Here is a 19,399-nt window from a genome sequence, read left to right as displayed (position 1 = left end):
ATATATAGGTGGCGGGAAGGAAAGTGGGTTTCATTTACTATTTAAAAAGTTATATTTACTTTTTTAAAATGTGATTACGATTTTATTTGAAAAGGAAATAAATATTAACACAATCTCTGATCACTTTTAAAATTGAATTGCAATTTATAGTATTTTTTTAATAATTATTGAATATTTAAATTTTTAAATTTAAAAAATTAAATTAATTTAATTTAATTTCAAAAATTTATTTTCGCGAAATGAAATATGATGGGTACAAATGAACAGAAAGAGTGTGTGTATAATTTTACACCAAAAATGTACGTATGTTTTAAGTCCATCAATAAAATTGTTGTTAAGAAGAATAAAATTAATTAAAATATAATAAATTAATGTTAAAATAAATATTATATTTATCTAAATGATAAGAATTCCATATATAAAGATTTAAAAGTCTTATAAAAAAACGTGAGCTTTTTTTTAATATATATTTTAGTTCTTTTATTTTTTATTTATTTATTTTATTTATCACGTTATATTGCATCACAAAAAAAATTAAAAATTATATTTGAGCTATTAGATATAAAATAAAATAAAATATAGGTATTCTGTGCCAAATATTAGTCCAAATAATGATGGCAAAATTCCTAATTTTCTTAACATGATTTTATTTTTACACCACATATATTTAGGGAACTGTAATTGATTATCAAAATCCTCTGGATTAATTTACCTTTTCAGGTTTACCACATTATTTTCATAGCAAAAATAAAACCTATAGTTAACCTCAATTTCTTTATTTCCATTTCTGTCTTTCTTCTTCTTCTTTTTCCATAACAGTATTATGTGTAATGCCCCCCCCCCCCCTCCCCCCCGCTTCCCTCCCTCCTCCAATATAATATTGTATAATATTATATATTAGACTATGTAGCATAATATTTTAAAAAAAAATTAAAGAAATTTCTTTCCCTAGAAGTAATTTTAGAACTTTGATCAAGCACAAATGGTATATTTTTCAAAACATGGTGGTCAAATAAGCTACAAAAGGAGACTGTTCAACTTACCAAGTGCGGAAAATCTTTCTATTTTGAAAGACTTTCGGTTTGAATTCTATTCATTTGAGCTCGCAACCCTTCTTGACCAGTCTTCATTGACTGATCACCGAGCAAGAAAGACACTTTACACAGTATTTTAGATCGAAAAACTCTATAAATCTGTCATCAAGTTAGGTTAGGCCAACTTCGGAACAAGACGTGGTGATTAATTCGTTAGACAAGACTTTTGAAAAGTACAAGGCAAGATATTATTGTATTTCTCCTATAATTATTTAATTTTATGTAGATATATAAATATGAGAGTAAAAAAGAAAATAAAAATAAAGAGACCAATTATTGCAACGGAATATCTCCCGGAAATTGCGGAGATTCCAACTTTGGCTGTCAGTATAAAGGACCAATTTTCTTCCCAAGCAACACCAATTATTTAATTCTTGATTTACATCTAAACTAAAATATTCTTTATTTCTTTATTATTTATCACACGAGTGCTAATCTTGTTATATTGATATTGATTCATTTATGTGTTCATTTATTTATATGTGATATTACTTCTCAAAAAATTGTGCGTACCCCATTAGAGGTATTACATAAGAAAAATCAGGGATCGAATTCCACCTGATTCTTTCTCAGTCGGTTGAGTTGATGCAGTTTGAATTCTCTCATATCTGAACTTTTCTCAATCGAGTTTGTCGTGCAAGGCTTGATGTACGATTCACATTTTCTCTGTTATTTATAAAATGTTGCATATGAACATGTTATTATGATTATTATTAACAAAGAAATCAAAAGAACCAATAGAGAAACTTAGGGAAAACAAAAAAGTTAAAGGATGTTATCATTCATTTCTATGTTTCTTACGTAAAAAAAATTGGAGAACGTAAGTGCTCGACCACTATTCATCATCTTTTTTTAAAAAAAAAATAATCAAGATTCTTCATAGACAACAATTCATCACCATCTTCTTCTTTCAATTTTTTTGTTTATTGGTTGAATTTGCAATGAGATTTTATGGTTTTCCATTAAATCAAATGAGCAAAGATCATGTAGTTGTGTGCTGGCCACGTTTATATTTATTGGGACCGCGTCTTTATAATATGCTCTCTTTAATTAAATCATCATGCATGATTTAGTAGATTTTTCTTTTCTTTTTTTTGATCGAAATGTTATATATGCACATATTAATTGGTTTCAAATAATAATGTGAGTGAAACTTTACATCTGCATTTGATGTGCCAACTCAAAGAACATATCTAGAGAAAAGTTATTTTATTACCTTTAGTTTGTTACATATTGAGTTAATAATGTGCAACTTGTAAATTTTTACATCAAAGTCAAAAAATTGACTCAACTATGCCGATATAAAAGAGGGACTGGAAAATGCTGAGTTTGGTCCCAAAATACAAGTAAACTACCAGTTTAACAAAGTAACTCACTTTATATAATATCCACGTAATACTGCTTAAGAAAATATTTTCAAATAACTTATTCTAGCTTCTAGACAATTTATTTTGACTGAATTGAACAACTTTTTGACATTTTCTTTAATTTCTTTGATATGTAAGCATAATTGAATTATTTTTACGCTTTAAAAAAATAGTCTTATAACTTTAATGCAATAAACTAAAAATTGGATATTATCCATGAAAATTGAAATTACTCATATAGACAATCGATGGTGGAGCCAGAATTTTCAGGTAGGAATATCACAAATTATAATTATGTCACTAGCTAGGATAAAACAGGCAACCTTAGGAAAAATTTGCAACATATATATAATTAAGATATCGCTTGACACCCCTGGGACAAGAATAGCTCCGCTTACGATCATATATATTATTAGTTTTATTTCTTTTTTCTCCCTCGTTTATTCCCCCCTCCTCCATTTTTTTTTTAAAAAAATTCATCACTTTGTAGGGTTTCTTCAGATTGTATTTTTTATCATTAGGAAATTAATTTATACATGATAAAGTTCACCAAAGTTACTAATTTGGTGAAAAGCAATTGATTATTGATGTGGACCTTAAATACATCTGCATCAATAGATAAATATTGAAAAAGTTACAATGATTTTATAAAAAGTGTGAATTAAAAAAATTATTAGAATCGTAGCGTAGAAATTGTCCATCTAATGCCAGCCAAAAGTTTTAAGGATCATTTTATATCAAGGCCTAACCTCCTAAATAACTAAAAATATTGTATTTTATTCTTGTTGCTTTTTTTATTTTTTAATTAAATCTTCTTCCTTAAAAATTAAGGTGAAAGTTGGTCCATCATAAAGTGTTTTCTGCTAGCCAGCTACTCATGAATTATATATAACTTCATTTTATACTCTCTTTGTCCGGTATTAATTGTCAAAGTTATTAAAAAATATTTACACCAATTTAATAATTATTATTACAAAATTAAGATAAAAATAATTACTTTTTCCATTTTCTTTTAACTTGCCACATTTCGCTTTTCAAGAGTGAGAATCGAACCCTTATGAGCTAATAAGACTTTGTAGCTAAATACTATAGGTATTTTTATTATTTTTTTTGGTTTTCCACATTATACCAACAACTTAATTGTCGGCTTGTCGCTATATTTTTTTTAGATGTAATTATTAGTGACAATTATATTTTAGCACTCTTTGTAGATGCCTCTAAAACCTATAGTGACATTACATCTAATGACAATTAATTAATGTCGGTAAAGATTTTAGCACTCTTTGTTATTATGCATATTTATTGCCGCTAAAAGTTATTTTTGTTGTAGTGCCCTCGGTCTTCGATGTCCAGATTGAAGCACCGACTAAATTTGAATAGCGCACTGCAAAACCTATTTGGGGATAGCAATCCCAACAAAATTTTTCCCCAAAATAATAATAGGACATAAAATATTTTTGGAATAATAAGTCACTTCCTAATATTTGGTTGTAGAAAATATTTTCAATAAAAACCATTTTCACCAAAAGGGGATATCCTTCCTTATGGGATTGAAGTTATTTTACTTCACAATTGTTTCAACTAAGTTTTATATTTGTAACGATTCGAATCGTTGTTACTAATGGAAGATGGGAACCCATAAAAATAAGGCCATTTGGACTCGCATCATCCCGCCAAAGCGGGCATAGTTTCTCTACGGCGGCGCCGCTCCAGCAGGATGTGAGCCGCCAGAGCGGGATGATCGAGGCAAAACTTAAGTCGCAAATTCTTATTTTTCCCTATTTTTTCTAAGTGCCAAAAAGAGGCAAGGGTTAGCCCAGAAACGCTCAGAAGGTTGTTCTAGGCTTGGGGAAGGAGGGAAAAGGAGATTTCAGCAAAGAAAAGGTTCCAATTGGCGAAATTCAGACCTATTTTCACCATCCCATTATATGGAAGCTAGGATTAAAGCCACAAGGCCTCTCTATAGCTGCTTGGCGCCCAAGTAGGCTAGATTTCTTGATTGAGTAGTTATAGACCTGTTTCTCATTGCATAATATATCGTAGATTGACGGGAAATTTCATTTCTAGGCCTTCAGGCACTGCGTCTGAATGGCTGAATGTGTTATTATTGTTGTTTAGAGTAGGAATGTACTATGTGGGTTATGATTATCCTGTGACTGATGATGATGGTCTAGTTCTTGATTGTTAACCTTAATACTGCTTGTTAATATGATTGATTGTCCGTGTAAAGTTAATATGTAAGAAAATTATTGGATTAGAGTGAGATCTTGAGACTTGTGATAATCAAGGGGGAAGAGGGATCTAATATGGGGCTGTTGATCCAGGATATATATATATGTGTGTGTGTGCGTGCGCGCGCGCACTCATATTGATGGTTCCATGTGAAATATCTGAGTAATGTGAATCATGAAATAAAGGGTGAATGTGAAAGACTTAGTGTTGATAATTCTCATGACATAAACCTATTTGATTATCTTTGGCTATAAGTTATGGTTTAGTATATATCATAGAGAGACTTTCAATAGTGATTGAGTAATGTTATGACGTCTTTTATATATTTAATTATTGTGATTGGGTGATTGATATATTGTTATGACTGATCTACAATTTCAAGATCTTGAAATCCATAATCGTGAATTGGCTATATCAAAAGTGATGCCTTGAATAAAGAAAGCTTGATGAAATATTGTTAATGAAGGGAAAGATAGAATAAAACCAATGAAATGACTAGATGTGAGCATTTGCATGCCATGAACTTGTTACTTAATTAGTATGTGAATTATCCATTTTAGACAATAATTATGGTTATGATTGTGATATTTGATCGGATGTCACATTTTGACATATATATTAGATCGGGTGTCACTTTTGACACATATATAGGATTAAGTGTCACGTTCCGACACATATATGATTTGGGTATGGGTTACATGAGAGAACCATTATGTGGCTATCATCTGTGAATTGATCTTGACTATATGGGTGATGGTAGAGAAACTGACCCGATTATAATTGACCATACCCATCCTGTGTGATAATTGATATGGAAGGACCGAAGGTCCAAGTGTTACCATGTTAACTGTTATATTTGAAATTTATACTGTGAAACTGTATATTGCTCCTAAAATGGTATATTGATAATGTGTTCTTGTGTAGGCCTGTTCAGATTATGTTATAGTTGCTAGATGCTTCTGAATCGTAGGTATGAGGTTGTAGGTAAACAAGTGGAGAGCATTTAATATGTGGTTAAAGTCAGGTATTGCTGATGTCCAGTGGTCACATGAGTTAAAAAGGGATTAGGAGGGCATTTGCAGATTCTGTCTCCAGGTAGACCGCCCTAGCGGGATAAATCCCGTTGTGGCGAGGCCGCCAGAGCAGGATAGGTCCCGACATAGTGGGACATTGTGGTTAGAAGAAGAGATTTAGTCCCCCTAAATATTTCTCTTTTCAAGTGAGATGTTAATTATTCTAGGGCCATGTGTTGGTGTGAAAGCTAAAGGTAATAGATTGGTTAGACAGAGTTAATGGTGGCCCATAGTTCAAAAAATCCTCTATGTGTTAGAAGGGATAGGCCTTGATTTGTATTACAATTGGCAGCGGACCAACTAGAAGTAATGAAAGTTATACTTGAAGGACTTTAATGAGGTAATGGGAATGATAAGAGTTTTGCATAAAGTTTTGACGGTGAATGTCTTTAAGAGAATGTTTTCTTCTTGTTGATTTCTTTATAATATGCGGTGGGTATCAGGTTAACCGATGATGCCTATCAGTACATGTTGTTTGTAATGATACAACTCTTGCTATGCCACTTGGCATAGTCTAGTTGCAGGGTCAGTGATGTTTCATAGGTGAAGACAAAGATGAGTCTCCTGCAACTTCTACTCTTCCTTCTTTATGGTGGGAGCTGTGTCTTGTTTTCATTTATAAATTGTACTCTTAGATGCTCTTGAACCTATTTAGACTAGTATCTTTTGGGGTGTTAAAGTGTTCTTGTAATAAACCTTGGAGAGTTTTTAATTTAATTTATAGCGATTTCATATTTCTTTTAGACTTTTAGACTGGATTTTTGTCAAACTTTCGCATGTTCTTTTATCTAAGGGGTTGTTGAGGGTTCTCCTACCTAGGTGTTATAGTAGGTGCCCACACGACCTGGTGGGTTGGGTCGTGACAATATCACAAATATAGGGGTGTGAATTATTTGGATAAATCAAAAAACCAAATCAAATTAAATAAAATTTTCGTTTGGATTAGTTTTTGATTTTTTGGTTTGGTTTCGGATTTAGAAAAATAAAAACCAAATAAACCAAATTATTATATATATATATATATAATACCAATTACATATATAATATTTAGGTTAAGAATTAAAGTCATAATTAACCACTTTCATCCCCTTTCTTTTAGTTCATTGGCCATTCTTATTTTCCTAAATTATAGGTATTAGGGTATAATATTTTAAAACTAGAGTTGGTGTTATTGAAAATTTCATTATGATTTAGTTTAGATTTTATGTTTGGACATCTATTGGTATAATTTAAGTTATTGTGTTTTAAAGTTTTACTCGTGACTTATATTAGAAAGTATATTTAAGAGATTTAATATTATTACTTTTCCTTGTATGCAATTTTTTTTGCATGGAAATATAACTTTGATTATGCTATACCGAATAGCCGAACCGAAAAGAACAAAACCGAAAAGAGAAAAATAGAACCAATCCAATTTTTTTTTGATTTAAATTGGAATACACTTTTTTTAAAATTGAAAACCGAAAAACACAAAATCGACCCAAAAACCAAATACACACCCCTACATAACTCCAACCACAACCGATATTAAACTTATTATCAGTATTTAATACTCGTACCTAATCATACCGTCAAAGCACTACTTGATTTGCTACCATTTATCATTTTTAACAAATATTCTTTTTGAAAAAATATATTTTACATATCAATCGAGCACTTTATAGATTTTTCTTTCGATTAAATATTATGTTATCTAGTTTCTCCCAGCTTTATATACGATTTAATGATTGTAGATTAATGCTTATTAAACGTAGTTCTAACTTGAAAAGTGAAATCGAGTTTAGGTAAAAAGAAATTATCAATTAGGTATTAGATGGATTAAGGGACTAATCTAACTTCAATTAATAGAATCAATCTATGAATATGAAAGTTCTTAGTTGGTCTTTATTAATTGCATTACTTTGAACCCTAATTAGCTTGAAAGGACATTTTAGGTAAAAATCTTAGTATTGAAAAATATTAAGTCGATATAATAGAAATTGTTGTCATCACACGTATTTGATTGAGTTGAATTAAAAATATTTACATTCGTATCATACACGATGGATTCAAAATAGGGGTTACAACATTCTGCACACCAAGATTTGGAAGCTTCTTCAACTGCCTCGCTTCAACTTTGTTAAGATCTGCTCTACCGCCGGCGAAAAAATCTCCAGCACCGTTACTTCCGCTACAGAAGGGAAGCTTCATATTTTTAAGCTTTGCATTTTTCTTTACGTGTGCGTCTCTTCCTACACCACCGACCACCATCGACGCTGTCATCCCAGATTTGCGACCTCTATATTAACAACGTCCGACCAGTATCAAATCAGAGCAGTACTCCTAGCAGCGAGCAATTTTCAGCTACTTTGTGAAGCCACAAAAGCAGGTCTTTGAAGTTTTCGCCGGCAATCAGGTTCATTTAATTTGGAGTTGGTACCTCCGGTTTCCATATCTTTCCATATCTATTCTTTGTTCATACAGGTTGTAGTTACATTTTGCTGACTTTAGACCTTTGAATAATTTATTAGTTCATGTGCGTTTTCGTGGCTTTGGATAGTAATGGTAGACTAGGGTCATGTTCTAGCTCTGAGAAGGGGACGGGGATGAGGGTAAGGAGGGGTAAGTGAGTTAAAGGAATGTCTAGACTTAGAGTAGGTTCTTGGAACATTGGGACGTTAACGGGAAAATCCATAGAGCTAGTTAAAATTCTAAAAAAGAGGAAGATTAATATAGCTTGTGTCCAAAAGACCAAATGGGTAGGTTCGAAAGCTAAGGAGGTAGACGGGTATAAACTTTGGTTCTCTGGTGGATTGAAGTATAGGAATGGGGTAGGCATTTTAGTAGAAGTAATTTAAGAGATCAGGTGGTGGAGGTTAGGAGAGACACTGATAGGATGATGTCGATTAAGGTGGTCGTTGAAGGGATCACGTTGAGCATTATTAGTGCTTATGCGCCGCAAACGGGCTTAGGCAAGGAGGATAAGAGGCTCTTTTGGGAGGATTTGGACGAGTTAGTGAGAGGCATACCGCCTACCGAGAAGATTTTCGTGGGAGGGGATTTTAATGGGCACATCGGGTCTATTTTAAAAGGGTATCATGATGTGCATAGAGGCTTTGGCTTCGGAGACAGAAATGGAGGAGGAGTTTTACTTTTGGATTTCGCAAGAGCTTTTGGGTTGGTGATAGCCAATTCGAGTTTCTCAAAGAAGGAGGACCACTTGGTAACCTTCTGTAGTTCGGTGGCTAAGACTCAGATAGATTTTTTACTCCTTAGGAAGGATGATAAAGGTCTTTGCAAAAACTACAAGGTCATTCTGATCGACAACCTTACGACCCGACATAAGCTCTTGGTGATGTATTTAGGGATAAAGATGATGAGGAAGAAGAGGGTCGGGGATGACCGACCTAGGATCATATGAGGGAGTTTGACCATGGCTAGTGCCCTAGAGATGAGAGAGAAATTGAAGGATATGGGGGCCTGGGATATTAGTGGGGATGCGAACAGTATGTGGGATAGGATGACTAGTTATATTAGGGTTGTAGCAAGGGAAGTGTTGGAGTCTCGGCAGGTAGCCGTGGTTGGCATCGAAGGAACTGATGGTGGATTAGAGAAGTACAAGAGAAGGTGGAAGCAAACAAGATGGCGTATGGGAAGCTGATAGAAAGCAAGGATGAGGTGAAGAAGTGGACGAATAGGGAACTTTATAAGATAGCGAGAAATGAGGTGAAGTCAGTAGTTTCGATGGCAAATATGACAACTTTTAAACACTTTTATGCTGAACTAGAAGAAAAAGACAGGGATAGTAAATTATTCAGGTTATCAGGGCGCGGGAGAGAAGGGCACGCGATGTGGATTAAGTGAAGTGCATTAATGACGAGCATGAAAAAGTATTGATAGGGGAGACCCTCATTAAACAGAGATGACAGACATACTTCCATAAACTCTTGAATGAAGAAGGGGACAGAGAGTTTGTGTTGGGAGATTTGGAACATACAGGGAAGCGTCACGATTTTGGGTGTTGCAGGAGTATTATGGTCGAAGAGGTTAAGGGTGTTGTACATAGGATGCACTGGGGAAGAGCGACGGACCTGACGAGATTCTTGAGGAATTTTGGAAAATGCGAGCTCGGTAGGTTTGGAGTGACTGACTTGGTTATTTAATGTCATCTTTAAGACGGCAACGATGCCCAAAAAATAAAGGTCGAACGTAATGATCCCTCTATACAAAAAAAAAGGAATATCCAGAGCGGCAACAACTATAGAAGTATCAAGCTTCTAAGCCATACTATGAAAGTGTAGGAAAGAGTGGTGGAGATGAGGGTGAGGAGATGCGTGTCTATTTTAGATAACCAGTTCAGATTTATGCCGAGACGCTCAACTACAGAAGCCATCCATTTGATGAGGAGACTGGTGGAGCAGTATAGGGAGAGAAAGAGGGACTTGCATATGGTATTCATCAACCTAGAAAAGGCTTACGATAAAGTTCCACAAGAGATACTATAGAGATGTTTGGAGTCTAAAGGTATACTTGTGGCATACATTAGGGTGATTAGGGACATGTATGAGGGTGCCAAAACCAGGGTAAGGATAGTAGGAGGGGGCTCAGAACACTTTTTAGTTGTGATGGGGTTGTATCAAGGATCAAATCTTAGTCTATTTTTATTTGTCTTGGTGATGGATGGATTGACACGATAAATTCAAGGTGAGGTGCCATGGTGTATGCCTTTTGAGATGACATAGTACTGATCGATGAGACTCGTAGCGGAGTTAACGCTAAGATAGAAGATTGGAGACATACCTTAGAGTCTAAAGGGTTTAAGCTGAGTAGGACCAAGATAGAGTACTTAGAGTGCAAGTTCAGTGAGACACCTCAGGAGGTTGGCGCGGAAGTTAGGCTTGGTGACCAGGCCATCCAAAAGAAATGTTGTTTCAAGTACCTTGGGTCTATCATGCAAGGCAGTGGGGAGATTGAAGATGATGTCACACATCGTATTGGGGCAGAGTAGATAAAATGGAGGCTCGCTTCCGGTGTGCTATGTGACAATAAGGTTCCACCACAACTTAAGGGCACGTTCTACAAAGTGGTGGTTAGACCGGCTATGTTATATGGGGCAGAGTGTTGGCCAGTTAAGGTCTCTCATATTCAAAAGATGAAAGTTGTCGAGATGAGAATGTTGAGATAAATGTGTGGGCATACTAGGAGCGACAAGATTATAAATGAGGCTATTTGGGACAAGGTAGGAGTGGCCTCGGTGGCAGACAAGATGCGAAAAATACGACTGAGATGGTTTGGGAATGTGAAGAGGAGAGACTCAGATGCCCTAGTGCGGAGGTGTGAGAGATTGGCCATGAATGGTTTTAGAAGAGGTAAGGGTAGGCCGAAGAAATATTGGGGAGAGGTGATTAGACAGGACATGGTGCAATTACAGTTTATCGAGGACATGACCTTAGATAGGAGGGTGTGGAGGACCCTTATTAGGGTAGAAGGCTAGTTTATAGTCTCGTTATTCTTCCGTATTAGTAGACGCATTAGCGCACTATAATTTCTTGTGCCCTGACTTCTGTTATTATCTATTACTTCTTGTACTTTGATTACTCTATTTTATCTGTGTCGCTTTTGTTATTTGCTTTCCCATATCGCTTTGAACTTCTTAGCCTTATCTGACCTCTTTTTATGCTTCTATTGAGCCGAAGGTCTCTCGGAAACAGCCGTCCTACCTTGGTAGGAGTAAGGATTTGCGTACACTTTACCTTCCCCTCCCACGTTGTGGAATTTTACTGGATTGTTGTTGTTATTGTACCATACACGATGGAGGAGCAATCCAAGTGTTTATTTGAATTTCTTAGATAATTAATTAGCCATTTAGCCATACTTTCTAGAAGTAATTGAAAAATCAAGCTTATGCTGGGAGATTACTTTGAAGAACTTTCAAATTCACATATTCTTGAATACTGAAAAGGCTATTCATAAACAATTTTCTTGCTTCTTACCTCATATCTTATTGCAGGAGATAATCAAAGAGACCATCTCAAGCTACGCAGTAAAATAAAATTGTAACGACTATGTTATTGGCATAGAAAATTATAAATGGTATCTATTGACAAAAGTGTGGTCACTGCTCCTAGTCCCTCTCTTGTTACTGTATTCGTATGGTACAACTTTATCGTATTACTCATGCAATATTATACAATTATATACATGATTTATATTCATGTATATTCGTTCAAACAGGTGAGTATTTTCATAAATATTCTTTCATATCTTTTTGTATATCTATGTATATATGCTCTATACACAAATGTAAATAGGTATATTTGTGTACTTTGGAGCTTAAAATCAAGAAATATATACTTTCAAGTTGATACTTGATTATGTAAGATAATTATTTTAATATATTAAACATAATTTATCTTCTATATTATCTACAATGTAAAAATTCCTTACACTATTTATTGAGATATCAAGTTGTGCAGACATCTGAGCCTAAAATGTAAGCTTTATTATCATAACAATAATATATTCAATGTAATTTCACAAATGAAATTCGAGGAAGGTGGGATGTATGTACGTAGTATTATTATTCCTAATTTATGAAGCTAGATAGATTGTTTTCGATAGATCTCCAACTCAAGTAAAGCATATAAAATAATCAAGTAGTTAAAACAAATAGAATCGATAATCGAAGGAAAGAAAATAAATAATACTAAATTTGAAAAATTAGATCTTAAAAAAAGTAATGTTCACATTAATAATAGATAGTTCCCACATACAACATAAAAACTCAATTAGTAAATCTGAATTATCCTAAAAACTATGCTAATTGTACACAATGAGATCGAAGCTCCTTAATCCCTCCTTGCCAAAAGGATTCTTTCTACACATGCGATACGAACAATAATTTATTTTATACGAACAAATAATAAGTTATTTTAATTGGTAAATATGCATTAATTATTTTTTGTTCCCCGAAACCTCTAATTAAGCTGGAGAACAAGCATGTTGGATTCTAGCATTTGGTGTTGAGAATTGTTTCTCCAAGATTGATTCTTCCTTTGATCCATTCTCTGCTTTTTCAATATCTTCAATATTTGGAACTTTTATATTTTGTTCTTTAGATTTTCCCCATAGTACACAATATAGACCACCAATCAGCAAAATTCCTCCTACAATGCTGCAAGAAATGAAATATGCAAAAAAAAAAAAACAAGTGCATCAATAACTAGTTTTGAGTTAGCTGATGGTAAATAGTTAATAATTAAATGTTAAGTGTTAAAATAAATTTAATAAATAAATAATTATGTGTGTTGAATAAAGTAATAAAACTGATAATAAATGATTGATGTGTTTGGTAAAAAATGAGATAAGTTTGTTTTTTAAAGTAAAATGACTAGGTTGTTTACAAAATCAAAAAGTATCTTTGTAAGGAAAAGAATGAACAAAAGTTAAAGATTTTGTTTTGGAAGAGGTGTTTGAGAATTAGGAAAAAAAATTAAGAATAAAATAGTAAATTTATTTTGGTCAAACTGAAAAATCATAAGTTGAGGACGACTGTCTTATGGCTTTAGAGTAATTTTGCCTTATAAACACTCAACTTAAGTAAGTACTTTTGAATATTTACCAAACGCATAAATAATTGAAAACGTTTTTTTTTAAATCAATCTGACTAGCTTATAAGCTTACCTAAACATCATCTTACAAAAAATGGTCAAACTAACGATCTCTATATAAATAAAAGCAAATCATATTACCTTCCCAAACTAATGATCTCTCCAAAAAGCACAGCAGAAGAAGCAATTGTAAAAATTAAGGCCAAAGGTGTAGTCATGGCCATGTAAACTGGACCTTTCTTCTCAACAACCCATGCTTGTAAATAAAATGTAACTCCAGTCACCACTATTCCCTGCCAATTTATTTTTTTAAAAAATAATTAATTATTAGCAAATTTAAAAATAATAAACTTAACCTACAAGTATTCTAACTAATTAAGACAACCAGAAAAAAGAGAGGTTATGAATGACACAAAGTATATCGAAAGTGTTGCAAGAAAATGACTTTTTTTTTTGCCAAAAAGCAAAGCATTTCTATCAAATTAAGGTTATTCATTCTTTTTAAAAATATTCCTAAGATAGTACTTCCATCTCATAACACTTTTTGCTTTTCGAGATTTAAACTATGTATTTTGATCAATATTTAAAAAAATATATTTTTTTTATCATATTCACATGAGAAGAACTGTATTTTATAGTATTTATGATATAGTTTTTAAAAAATTGAGTTAACTTCAAAAATTAGTTAAGCTGACTCTCATGGAAAATATCACGCAAATTGAGACGGAAGGATATACTTTTAGTTAAGGAAACCTCTTTCTTGTGGCAATACAAGATTATCTAGTAACATTCAAAAGGTTGCATAGTCATGGAAACACATTTGTACTAGCTTTGTATCTTTTCATTCCTAACTTTTAATTGTCATTTAAAGTATGGAAAACATGAATTAAAAGATAAAGTTGGGCAACAAATAAACTTACACAATATGCAACAGAGAGGAGTCTAACATTCCATCCAAGTCTCCATTCAGAAGGATCTCTTGCTAAAGCTATAGCAAAAATAAATGATTGAATACAGCTCATGAAGCATTGTAGAGTTGTACATAGTAACTTTGATGGGTAACTCTTGAGAACTCGATTCTACAAAAGATAACAAGACAATTAATTAAATTAATTATGCAACATTTCAGGTCGAAAAACTCTATAAGAGGGATAATTTTATTGATGATCACTAACCTTTTATTTAATATACTAGTTTTTGTAACAGAAAAGTCACTCGACTTTATATAAGTATCATGAAAGTGACTCTTTTTCTAATCTTGAAATAATTTAATGAAAACTTCTCATTCTAGCCTTAATGACAAGCTTTTATATATAGTGACACCAAGTAATATTACGATATATTTAAGAACACAAGTGGATGGATATAAGATTTGAATGTTATAGATTTTGAATTTTAGGACATGAACCTCAAGTGTTATTAACTTGGATTCGAATTTTTGTTTTGTACATATTTAGTAGATTTCTTAATATATATGCAAGGTTTAGACTTAAATTACTGGGTTCTGCCGGATCCATAGGTTAAATTCTACCTATGTACCTATTTAAGATTTCAAGTTTCAATACTATTATGGAGAAATTTTTATATGGTAAGCTACTTTAAGACTTTATTACCATTCTTTATGATAATTTTATTTAATTACAAAATATAATAATACTTTACAAATTATAGCAAATGTAAAGTAATGTACACATGACATACAAAATATAATATACCTGCATGACAAGCCAAGTAGCCCATAATGCATTAGCAAGCAACATAAGGAAGACACCCTTGATCCATGTATTGCCAGAAGAAGCAGTGTCTTGTACTTGGCCATGATAGGTAAATAGATGATGATGCATCAAAAGTTTCATTGTTGGACCCTTAAAGAATGCTATGGTTAAAGCTCCTCCTGCACAAAACACTATGCCCATAACCTTTGCTATCCCTCCCCATGTCCTCATTTTGGCTGTCTCCATCCTGTTTGTATTAATAAAATTGATAAAACATTAATTGTGGGTAATATGTATATATTTATGGATGGCCACTCCTTAGATAAGGAACATAAATGAGTGGAATACATAACATATTTCACTAAAACAAGGGGGTGCTAGTGTCTAGTTAAAGCAACAAAAAGAAAGGGCAAGTTACACATTTGAATGACTACATTTCTAGTCAAATATATATATAAAAAACATCCCTATTATGAATTTCATCCTCAATTTATTTGTTTGACTTTCCTTTTTAGAATATGTTTAAATTGATTTTTAGTTTTTGACTTATAAGTCAAAGTCGTAAATTAGAATTTCTAACTTGAGGCTTTTGACTTATTTTTAGCATTTTAGCTTAAAATCAAGTGCTTAAACGTTATTTTGACTTACAACATTTAAAATAAGTCACTTCGAACAGGTTCTTAGTCTGTTTTAAAAAGAATATAATGTCTTTTTCCTCTCTTCTTTTTTGGCAACTCTTTAATTTCAATTTTTCACATGACATGCATGTTTAACACCACAAGATTAAAGGATATTTTGGTACATTTGACATAATTTTAATTTAATACCACAAGATTTTTAAAAAAAATTTAAATTTCGTGTCAAATCAAAACAAGACAAACAAATTGAAATAGAGAGAGTATATCTTATATATGTTATACAAAAAAAATATTTGTTGATTATTATTTGGCGTACGAATATACAGTATAAAAACCCCCACAAAGAAGAAATTTTCATCAAATCAATCAAGTTAACCATCACAATCATAAAATTCAAGTGAAAAAATTTATATCATTTAACCATGAATATATTCCAACATGGATGAAATACAGAATTCTTGTACAATATGAACTAGTTTCTCTTTTTGCCCTATATGCTACCTCTTGTTATTAGATTCTTTTTGTTTGCCAAAAGTAGTCAAAATTTCCCATACAGAACCCCCTCCACTTCTTCTCTCATTCCTATTTTGGCAAGTGAGTTTACTTTCTCTTGGCTAGTTAGCTAAAAGGTACAAAATCTGTTCATAGATTCCCCACATTTAAATGTTTTCTCTTTACCTTATTATGCGCAACTTTTAGTACAAAATTCCAAATCTATCTGCTTAAAGATGGTCAAGTAGAAAATGGTTGGCTCCAACTTAGGGTGTGTTTGGTATAGAGATACTACAAATATATATTGTATTTAGCAATAATAATAAATGTGAGTATTTATAACCGGCACTGTATGTAAATGTCGTTAAAAGCTTTAGCATGCAATGACATTAACTCAATTACCGCTAAATATTGTCATTAAAAAGAAATTTTTAGCCATTTGTTATCGTGAGAAACATGTTTTTCAGTAAAATAAATGAGTTTCATACTTATTTTTGTATTCAGTACGTAAGCAAAAAAAAATTATCCTAAAATTTTTTATTTACAATCTAGACAAATACAATAAGAGGTGGAGGTTAAAGGTAGTGGGGATGGAGGGCTACAAGGATGGGTGAAGATGAGTGGGAGGACACAATCAATATGGAATGTCACCTGTGTAACTCATTTTAAAAGAACTTGTTTTCTTAAAGTAATATTTTTTCAAAAAATTTTAAGCAATCGACCATGAAAAAACTCATCTAATATATTTTCTTTTTTACTTTTGTTATTTCAGTTTTAAGATGACTTCATATCCATGTTATTCTTATATTTTTTTTATATAAAAAAATTAACCATGTTATTCTTATATTTTTTTTAATATAAAGAATATCCATGTTATTTTCTTCCCCTACTTAAAGGCAAGTTATAATAATTAAGTCAGAATATTCTTGTTAACACCATCTAATTTTACTAGACATAGCCCACCTGAATTATTTTTTGTCTCATCTGAAGATGAAATAAATTAGTAAAACAAGCACAAAGATAAAGTATAATTTCATATTGATTAGCATAAAATATCACCTTTTACCTATCCCAACACCCCCTTTCTGCAAAGTATATTCTTGAAAGCACTACGAACCACATTACACAAGCCTAGCTTTTCACTTTGATGAAAAGGATATGATGCTTCATTAACACTTAAGGCTTCTTTTTTCTAATTTTCAATTAATAAATGCACATCCCACACATCTACTTACACACAAAGAGGACAACTATGAGAAGAAAAAGAATATTTATTATTTTAATTACCATTTTAAATTAGAGCCAACTATAGTAAGCTACTAAATAAGAGCACTATACATTTATAACTTAGTTTACCATTCTAATCTTGAATTTGGAGATGTTTATGTCCCCCTTTATTGTACCTTTGCATTTATTTAGGTCATCACAAAAGGTGAATGTCTCGAGGTCAGATTTATGACTCCTCTATTGAACTTTTACTTATATCTAATATAAATGGTAGGGGTCTGCCAAATTTTTTATCATCATGGAAAGTAAAAGCCTAGGAGTCAGGTTTATGTCCCCTTCATTGAAAATCTGAGTGAATGATATATCAAATAATTTTTTTTAAAAAGACACATACCTAAGTAAAATTGCAAGGATAAAAGTAGTAACGGGAAGGCTGTTAGTAGTTGCAGCAGCCAAAGTAGCAGAAGTGTATTTAAGTGCCACTCCATAGATATTCAAACTCAATGTAACCCTGATAAAAGAACCAATTTCATTATACACATAGAAATTAATTAAATTCCCAAAAATGTAAATTCTCCATATTGTATTGTTGAATAATTAACTTATAACTTACCCACATAGAGAGAGCATGAAAATCTTCAAGCAAATCAAGAATGAAATTGGTGGAGCTGTTTTCCTACAAACACAAAAACAATATATCAGTATTATTGAACTGTATAACCATCTCATCTAAAATATTAAATTATTAACTAATTTCCTAGAGAAAACATATTTTTATTTACTTAATTATATTCTTTAACATGTTGCGCTAATTCTTTTTATGAGCCAAATGCGTATATTTTTTCAATAACGGATGACATAGAGACTAATTTCATTAGGAACTAACTCCGCCTGCTCTGCCCTCTATAACCGTTTAATCTTTCACACACTTGAGCAAATACTCATATACACTTATAGAAAGATAAAACAATAATGGGTTAGTGGGATTATAGGGTTGCTCGAATACTTCAAAAATACAGTTTAGTGTGTTCAATTCTCCAAAAGGAACAAACTTTCAGAGGATCCACACAAGTACGACAACATGTTTAGAGCGTTCGAGCAGCATATATTTATATATATATATATATATATATATAATCAAAACTTTAAAAATAATTTACCTTTCAAGAAACATGGCTATAGGAGCTAAGAAGACAGCAGCAGCAGCTTGTCTATAGAAGACAAAAACAAACGGGTTCATACCAACATCAAAGGCAACTTTTGAAAGCAAGAACATCCCTGTATATATGGCTTGTATTACTACAACTGCTACATATGTTTTCTTCTTTCCATCCATTTTTCTCTCTCTCTTTTTTGGGATGTTTTTTCTTTGTTGAGAAGGGGAAAAAGGTGTAAACTTTCGTTGTCTACTCTCAATCAACTCAAAAACTACAAAAGATTGAGAGGAAGAGATGGGATTTATATAATGGTGTGATTGGAAAAGAAAGGAAGAAGAGTTTGGAAAACACAAACTACTATATGACTCTTTGATAGTGATGTATGAATTGCTTATCAGTTGGACCATGAGGGACCAACAATAATAAAAAGTCTCTAAAGCAAAAACTATTTAGGGATGCTTCCTTTTTAAAAATAAAATAAAATAATAGGGTTTTAATTAGATTAATGGAGCCTTAGCTAAGTACTATTACTTAATTAGCAAACACTAAACACCTTTCTAGACTGGACCTTTTAAGGATCATGCATGAATCTATCAATACTTATATAATAATCTTGGCAAAGATTAAAAAAAAATGAGTGACAGATCCTTTCAATAATTATGATTTTTACCTTCAGATCATTGTCCCCCATCTCTCTCTTTTGTTCCTTAGACTGCTAAGAATCTCTATTTTGTTATTGAAATTTCCGAGCCTACATCCTAGACGTGACCGACACTCTAAAATCATTGCTGGTCCCAAGCGAACCATTTGATCTG

The 19,399-nt window shown here is 32.4% G+C and overlaps 1 protein-coding gene across 1 annotated transcript; it reads right to left on the bottom strand.

The window, feature by feature from the left end:
- Positions 1 to 12,444: 12,444 nt before the first annotated feature.
- Positions 12,445 to 18,935, bottom strand: LOC129886892 (WAT1-related protein At5g64700). The gene is made up of 7 exons (XM_055961786.1): positions 18,588 to 18,935; positions 18,041 to 18,103; positions 17,822 to 17,938; positions 15,071 to 15,317; positions 14,276 to 14,434; positions 13,497 to 13,648; positions 12,445 to 12,919 (listed from the first exon to the last, which is right to left on the bottom strand). Exons 1-7 carry the CDS (start codon positions 18,761 to 18,763, stop codon positions 12,727 to 12,729), a joined length of 1,107 nt encoding a protein of 368 aa, XP_055817761.1. The 5' UTR covers positions 18,764 to 18,935; the 3' UTR covers positions 12,445 to 12,726.
- Between the last annotated feature and the right edge of the window lie 464 nt (positions 18,936 to 19,399).

Source organism: Solanum dulcamara, chromosome 1, assembly GCF_947179165.1.
Source record: "Solanum dulcamara chromosome 1, daSolDulc1.2, whole genome shotgun sequence".
In the NCBI taxonomy this organism is placed as follows: Eukaryota; Viridiplantae; Streptophyta; class Magnoliopsida; order Solanales; family Solanaceae; genus Solanum; species Solanum dulcamara.
Note: the sequence above shows the minus strand (reverse complement) of the source record. Positions and strands in the feature narration are given on the sequence as shown.